The following is an 8869-nucleotide window of genomic DNA, read 5'->3' on the forward strand; positions in this document are numbered from 1 at the left end:
TTCAATGGGCCCTAGCGATTCTTATTAGTAATATTCAAATTCGCTCATCGCTAAATCCAGTATTACATAATGCTACGGTTTTGCTCTAATCATACATCACTAGCAGAGTTAGCGAAATTTTATCACAAAGTCAAAGTCAAAGTCAAAGATTATTTATTCCATAGGTAAAATAAATTTACACTTGAAATCGTCACATTTAAGCCACTGCTCGTTCACTACGCTGACCTCCCTGAGAAGAACGAGCAAGAAACTCTAGGGATTGCTCTTTTCAAATAAACTTAAATGCTATGGAGTACACTTTGAATCAAATTTGTGTGGATTCTGGAGCCGTGTCGTCTTTCCATACATCTTTATCTAACACGTAGTCTTCAATTTTGTAATATGATTTTTCGATCAAAATATTTTTAATGTAGTTTTTAAACTTAGGAAATGATAAACTTAATATATGCTCCGGAATCTTATTGTAAAAACGTATCAGTTCCCCATAAAAGAGTTGTTTACCTTGGTGTACACGCATGGTCTTACTGCTAAACCCGTTCATTAACAAATAAAATTTCAGATAATCTCAGTATAGAGTACTAAAAACACCGACCTCAAAAGTCATTCATCCCCTAGTTTGCCACCCTTAGAGATGGAATATTTCCTTCAAATTTAAACGGGGTGTTTAATGTATCACATAAATATTCTTCACATAACACTCAATTGGCAAAATTTTACTTCCTATAAACTCATTTATTAAAGTAATTCATATCATATAACCTACGTTTAATACAAACTTACATTCTATAATTTTTTTATAACGATTACTTATACTAACGGTCATAAGTTATAAACCACAGTTAACATAACGTCGTTTTATCTAAATTTAAATTTATCGATATCCCTTATACTAATATTATATTAATTATAATTTGGTATAAAACATGTTTTCAAACAACTGAGTCGCATCCATTTAAATGGGACCACTATTGAGGTACCCTCTTTAAAAAAAAGATTCTTCAAAATCGGTTCACAAATGATCGACTTGGCTCGTAACATACATACAAAAAAAATACAGTCGAATAGAACCTCCTCCTTTTTTGAAGTCGATTAGATCGATCGATCGATTTATTTGTGGAAGTAGGTACCATAAGTTTATTAGATCAGTTCAATACATTAACAGTGCTACTACAACCAGTTTCGTCGAAACATACAAATATAATTAGTGGTGGTCGCATAATGTACAAAATATTATAATTAAAAACTGTCAAAAACTAGTAAACATGCAAAGAAAAAATATAGTAAAAATTAACAATGTCAACAATAAAGCGAAAAATCATGTTAATGTTAAACTTACATAATTTACATTTCTAAGCCTCCATAAAATATGCGCATGTCAAAAATGAATAAAAGTCAATAATAACATAAGTTAGTCAAATACATCTGTAATCTTATGTAATCTTACTAGATATAAAAACAATTATAATTGATTAATTATGATAATACGGGTTACCCCGTTTTGCTACATGGATCTCAAAAAACTTATTAACTTACTTGTACTGTCGTGAGTCCCGTGGTCTCGGCGAGCTCCCTCTTCTCGCGTGGCGAAGGATATGGGTTGTGCAGATACCAGTCTCGGAGAACTGACCGGGATTTTTCCTGAACAAATAGACATTTTAATAATGGGTCTCCTGTCAAGCAATGGTTTAGGCCCTAGTCCGCCTCCGTGGCCCAATGCGAGTTGGAGACTTTAAACGTTTCCTAGGGTTGTGAGTTTACTTCTACGTGCAAGTTTCATCGCGATATTTTCCTTCGCTGAATAATAAGTTTATTCGAAAACAAAATCAAAGAATATTTAATTCATAGGTAAAATAAATTTACACTTGAAAACGTCACATTTGAGCTACTGCTCGTTCACTACACTAACTTCCTTGAGACGAACGAGCAAGAAACTCTAGGAATTGCTCTTATTAAATAGTCTTAAATGCTATGGAATAACACACTTTGAATCAAATATGTGTGGATTCTGGAGCCATGTCGTCTTTAAACACATCTTTATCTAACACGTAGTCTTCAATTTTGTAATATGGCTTTTCAATCAAAATATTTTTTCAAGTAGTTTCTTTCTAAACTTAGGTAACGATAATCTTAATATATGCTCCGGAATCTTGTTGTAAAAACGTATATAGTTTCTCATAAAAGAGTCGTTTACCTTGGTTAAACAAAATCGTAGTACCATGAGTTTGGACGTAGCTCTAAGGTTAATATTATGGAAATCTTCTTTCTTATTGAAATTATGTATATTTTTACGGGCATATAAAATATTTGAGTAAATAGGTTACTCTTAGGCTACATTTATTACCATATCAATTGTGATTGTGTCGGAAGAAAATAAATTTAAACCTAATACAAAATATAAGAGACTGAAAACAGTACACAAGAAGTCATTAATGAAAACAAAGATATGATAATAATTAGTACAATAATAATCATAAATAAATACATGTCAAGACATGGATAAGAAAGGCGTGAGTATAAAAATGACGGCTGCAGGAGAGTGGAAGAAAAATACATGTTGTGCCGACCCCACCTAGCGTGGGATAACGTCAGGAAGAACTTTTTTTTTATACAAAGACCGAATAAACACAACAAAAAATTCTTTCGATTTGACTGGACTCAAACCAGGGTCTGCCTAATTGGGGCTACCGCTCTTCCAACTGAGATACAGATCCAGTCAGCAGACCTTAGGTAGGTAGGAGATGCATGGATACATTACGTTGTGCGATTTGTTCGCGTGCCGTTCGTGCGCCACTTATTAACATGTATTTTCGCCAGATCTGCACTCACCCTAATAAATTTTCTATAAATTTGTTACAGATTTTTGTTTGTAGTTTTAACGATTTTTTTTGTAGTTCGTAGTTCCACCTGTGACAAATCTATGAAAACATTTTCTTCTCTTAATTAGGGGGAAGCGGGGCAGTTTGATACAGGGGGCACATTCATACACTGCACACTGCATTATCTCCATACCTACAAACATAATATTAGTTGTGGTTATACTAAAACGTGCCCTTGTACGTGTGAATAGTAGACATATACGATAAGCGACACCAATACTAGTGCCACTGTAGTTTTGTTCACTTTACAGGGTTTTATGTTTTAATACATGGTAAACTAGTATTTTTAATAACTAGAATTGCACGTGACTTTGAGAGAATATATAAAGATTTTTTTTAAATAATTCTTTTTGTAAACTGGCCGGTGTGGTACTTTTATACACTAGTGAGTGGGGCATTTTGGTACATATCAATTTCAATTTCAATTGTTTATTGCATATCACATGACAAATTTAACATGGAACATTAATTGATGGTATACATGTGACGCCCTGCAACGGCACAGCAACATCTGAGAGCTAAATTCATAAATCACACTATTTAACTATATTAAGTTATTACATTACAATATAATATAATAACATTACATTATTATATAAATTATTACATTGCATTATTCTTAATTAGAAAACTTACTTTATACAATACATTAATATCAATAATTATTAATAAGAGATGTCGAAGTATTTTTATTTATATTATTATTGTTATTTGTCATCTTACGTATCGTCAAAAAATTCATGTAAGTCATAATAACATTTATTAACAAGAAATGCCTTTAGTTCTTTAGTAAATTGTGTAAGTCTTTCCAGGTTTTTGATATAATTTGGTGTGGTTATAAATTCTAATTAACATGGTGTGCGGGCCAGACGTAACTAATTTCATTTTGGAGAAAGGTACTCCAAGCTTGTTTAAGTTTCTGTTATTTCGTTTATCGTTCGTCAGACGTGAATAAAATTGTGGGTGCTTCCTAACAAATTTACATGACTCGAGAATGTAGAGAGAAGTAACGGTCAGTATTTTACACTTAACAAAATGAGGTCTACAAGATTCAAAGTGCTTCTATTCGTTATTTTGTACGAAAAGTGTAAAACTGTTTCAACAAGTTATTGTAAAGAGGTGAACTAGTGACATTTTGCGCTATGGTCAGCTCTTCCTCCTGTATTTCTACTGTCAAGACTACATTACAAAGATCACTTTTCAAATGGTGCTCTAGAAAGCAGTCTTGATCTAGCAATTGCTGAGACGCATATAGCGTCATACTTTATGAGCAAGTTGATCACCTAGTGCTGATAATACGTGGCAACCAGGAATGCCCCAATCGATGTATCAAAGTACCCCGCAGGTGGGGCAGAATTTGACAATTCCCATTTTTTGTTAAAATCTAAATTTTTCAATTATTCGGTGACAGAAAATATTAAATTAGCAATGGTTATTAGTCATGTCATCAATTAGGTAGAAAGAAATATTCATTATAATTGCAATTAGAAAAAGCAAAGTTAAAAAAAAAACGTACGAATCTGCCCCGCTTCCTATCTTTACAGCTACCAGACATTGACAAGGTATGTCGCTTTGTAATTATGTTTAATAACTATATTTTACACTCTAACGACGGTAATGACAACTCTTTGCATCAACTTGTTAACTCTATAAACACCGTAAACTCAAGGTATGATCTATTTGCTTCGCCAGACGCCATCTAGAGTTTTCCAGCGCTTCCTGTAATTATCCTCCTTCTGTAATGATGTCATTGTACGTTTATTGTACTTTTTTTATGATACCAATTGAAAGTACGAACAAGTCGTTCGCCTGGTGGTAAGCACAACAAGTCATATGTGCCTGTAGTTATGTAGGTACTTCTATTATGACATATCTTTTCAGTTGATAATTTAGAAGCCTTGGTTTTAACATTGCCCTGATTTTAACAACCTTGTTAAAGAACCATTTTAATAACCTTCCTATGATGTAACCACCAGTTCATTCTAAGAATTGTAATTCAAAGAAGCATTTGGTTTATCTAATAAACGAACTTCAGAGCGTAATCATACAAAAGCTCATAGCATATGTTCGGAAATATACAGGCTGCTTTTTTATTTATTTTAGTAGCAGTAGTTTGTGAATATTGCCACCTTACCTATTTCTGCCTCCAAGCAGTAATGTGAGTCAATCAATGGGTTCCGCTTTTGAAAGGTAAGGTGCTGGTGAAATTACAGGCACATGAGGCTTGGTAACTTCGTCACTCAGGGTGACGGGCGCAGAGGCAATACCGCTCAGATCTTTGCGATTTAAAGCTCTGAATGGCACTGCAATCATAATGGTTAGGCGTGTCGCTTAGGTTACCACCAGAAAAAAAAATTACTAAGGTGAGACCATTGACTTACAAATAAATGGACGACGGGTCTAATAAAAAAACCACGAAAAAAATGTCCCAAGTCAACCTATTTAAACGTAGTGACATGTAAAGGAATATGAAAAAGCTTTTAAATTGTAATGTCATCGCAGTACTGTCTATTTCTGCTTGCTTCGCTGTCAGTCGAACAAACGAAGACTAAAGCGTGAATGACGCTCTGTATACGATTTTAACGCCCTATAAGTTCGGACACTTTTTAGCGCGGACCCGACGTCCATATAATTGTAAGTCAATGGGTGATACCCATCGAATTGCAAAAATAGGCCGTTCGGACTAAATGTTCAGAATTCGAGATTCAAATTAATAACATAATATAGGCCGGGTTGCGAATTTCGATCTTCCCGTAGCCTTAAGCTTTCCATTCCTTCTCATCGCACTGATTTTTTGTCTAATTCTTTTACCCTTCATGCAATTCGTCTTTGGAACGCGCTCCCGCTCCATGTAAGACAAGCTCAGACCAAATTATCTTTCAAGCGCATGTTGCGCAAGCATCTGTTTGACAATAGTCAAAATTAAGACACTGTTTAATGTTGCTTTGGGTACATATAATCATATTATTTATTATTATAATATATATATGAAAGTTTATTATGTATGTATAATAAGTATGTTTATTGTATGTTATTTATTTATACCATACAAATTATCGATTAATTTTCTAGTATTTCTATTTCTTCTTGTTTAAGTGTAGCACCAACCTATTGTGTTTTTTTTCTGTTTGGCCCAATGGTTGACTGGTAGAGAATGCCTTATGGCATTAAGTCCGCCATTTGTACTTCAGTGTATTGTACAATAAAGTTTAAATAAATATAATAATAACGCACTCACTCATAACCCCGCACTAGGGAAACTCTGTATCGCGGATGCCATAGACACACACATAGACAACCACAACTTACATCCAAACTCACGAGAGAAATAAATGTAGGCCATACAAATATTTCTCCAGGCCCGGAAATCGAACCCGGGCCCCCTGCGTGACAGTCCAGCATGGTAACCGCAACACAGTCACATTACTGCTTGACAGCAGAAATAGGTAAGGTGGCAGTACTTCCTTTCTTCCTTACTAAGAAACTCTAGGGGTACCATAACATAGCGGACCTCGGTGACTTAACGGTTTGCAATGGGGGCGATGGATGCGGAGGTGTTGGGTTTGATTACTGGTCGGACCAATTTGGGAAATTAACTTTTTAAAACTAATTCTAGTCTGTGTGTTCTGGGAAGTGCCCCACATTGAATTACAACTCTTACTTATTGTTAATAAAAATGGAAGTAAATTAATTTGCTGACGCTGTTGACGACCCTCGGCCGGGCGTCGAGCAGTCAACAGCCCCTGAGGATGCCTCGTGGAGAGGCGAAACACTTGGTGGTTTGTGACTGTAATTATAGGGAGGGTGGGATAATTAACTGCATGTAAAAATATTCAACACAAGCGCAGCTATTTTGCACGATTTAACCTTCACTGGGTTCGCGGAGTACCAAATTAATTTACTTCCATTTTTATTAACATGGACTTCCGCAAAGTTAGGTCTGAATCTATTAATTTCTTACTCATTGTACTCGGTACTCATTGTACAGGGAATTCCCTAGTTTGAGACCAGAGAACTTGTGTGATTCTCATATTTTATGTGCCGTGACAGTTGCAGACTATGCTGTACATTTGGTGTATGTTGGAGGCTGATGGAGGTACTTGCGTCACATTTTGATTTTCCGCCAGCGGAAAATGAAAAAGAACACAAGTAGCAAGTAAGAGCAGATAAGTACCAGGACTTCAGCTCCGACTGCCTATGTGCATCCTTGGGAGTCGAAATCTTTCGCCCGTGGGGTCCCGGTGCCCATCATCTGTACAAAATTTTCTCCAAAAAATTAATAGACTGTCTGGGAAACCCAAGCTACCTTGCCAAATGTATTAGCATAGCCATAAACAAATTCACAGAAAGCTGCTCTTTGTGCTTATCAAGCACACGACTTTTGTCTAAGAGCTACATAAGCTCTGGGGAAATGCAGCTGAAAAACGTATTATGATGCCATTATCTAAACCCAGAAGAAATGTGTCAAGGCCATGTTTGGTGTGGGTCAGTGAGAGGGTTGTGTACATTAGTTTAGAAAACAGAAGATATTATCCCTACCATCGATGTATATTTACTAGTTCCGTGTTTATGTGAAACAAAATCTAAGCAACTTTAATATGGTCAAAAGTAGATATTCTAGAAACACAAGAAATAAAATAGAAATACTGCAAAACATCGCCCTAATTTGGAATTTTACAGCAGAACGATGTTCGTATTAGCACACAAATTACTTAATATATTACCGGATGCTGTTAAAGAAGTGAGGTCCGCTGGTTCGTTCCGTGGCTTAGTTGGTATAGCGTCTGGCACGGTATGCTAGAAGACGTCGTTCGAATCCGGCCGGATCGAAGGGATTTTTTCTGAGTGTTCGATCTTTGTATTAATAATTAAATTGTAGATAATTTAAAATTAAACTGCATAATTTGTTAGTAAGTCTATTGAGGTTTCTACTGGATAACATAAAATGTAAAATTTTATTATTGTTTGTTATATTTTATACTTACTATTTTCAGGTTAAATTCCAATTGTTATTGTTTGTTTATGCTATTGCATTAATTTAACTTTAAATAAGAATTGTGTAAAATATTCGCATGCCAACATTCTATATAATATACTAAAAGCGAATAAATATCTTGTGTTATTGTACACAAAGGGGGACGCTCCTTGCCGCGGCGACTCCATTTTATTCATAGTTTTAGTTTGTAATATTTAAGCTTTATTGTATCTTACTTGCATATTTTAACTTATTGCGTAATAAGAAGCAACAAACCTTAAAACAATACGAGGTCTCCTCGCCGTCCCAAATAGTTCTGGGCAAAGGAAACTTGCGTCGCACCCTGTACTTTCCGACGGCACCCAACGGCCGCCCGCGCAGCTGTTCGGCTTCTAGGTAATGAGCTGTAAATAAAGTACAAATATTAATTTGATGACGTTGGTGGCCTAGCGTTTAACACTGTGTACACGCGATTTACATCCGGAAAAATATGTAGTTTCATTTCCTATATGATGGTTATTGTTGTAGATCTTTTGTTCAGAATTTTAGTTGTCACGTTTCGGCAATGTCAGACTGAGAGCACAGGTGGAGACTGAAGGCCAGTACTATGCTGAGGCTTCACAGTTTATAAGTACAGGTAACGTCTGATTTTCTATATACATATGTATATGTATATAATAATAACCTCCCACCGGTGCTTCCACATTGAAAATAATGTTTCGGAATAGCCTATAATACGATTATTCAACTTCGCCGACCTCCGTACAGTCCCGATCAGGGTTTCTGATTTCTCGACATATTTTTTTTCTCGAGCTTCGGGAATTCCCGAGCCCGATCTCCCGGGTTTCTCTAACCTAAATCAGCTTAGTGAACTATAAACACAAATAAAAGCAAACACAATTTATAATAAAATCGACATGTTTTATTTATTTATGAGATCAACGTTATTATTATTCTTGGGAACATTTATAAATAATCAACATTTAGCCATTATGATCAACTGTATTATATAAAAAAA

General features: G+C 35.3%; 1 protein-coding gene across 1 annotated transcript in view; it reads right to left on the reverse strand.

The window, feature by feature from the left end:
* Positions 1–8869, reverse strand: part of LOC113233554 (protein sine oculis-like) — a 94640-nt gene that overhangs the window by 33512 nt on the left and 52259 nt on the right. Inside the window, exons 4-5 of the mRNA XM_026468676.1 lie at positions 8128–8255; positions 1534–1638 (exon numbers count right to left, since the gene is read on the reverse strand). Coding sequence (XP_026324461.1) covers positions 1534–1638; positions 8128–8255 — 233 coding nt within the window. The remainder of the gene's footprint in view (positions 1–1533; positions 1639–8127; positions 8256–8869) is intronic.

The sequence above is a fragment of the Hyposmocoma kahamanoa genome, unplaced genomic scaffold (genome assembly GCF_003589595.1).
Source record: "Hyposmocoma kahamanoa isolate Upper Pololo Valley unplaced genomic scaffold, ASM358959v1 79, whole genome shotgun sequence".
Classification (NCBI taxonomy): domain Eukaryota; kingdom Metazoa; phylum Arthropoda; class Insecta; order Lepidoptera; family Cosmopterigidae; genus Hyposmocoma; species Hyposmocoma kahamanoa.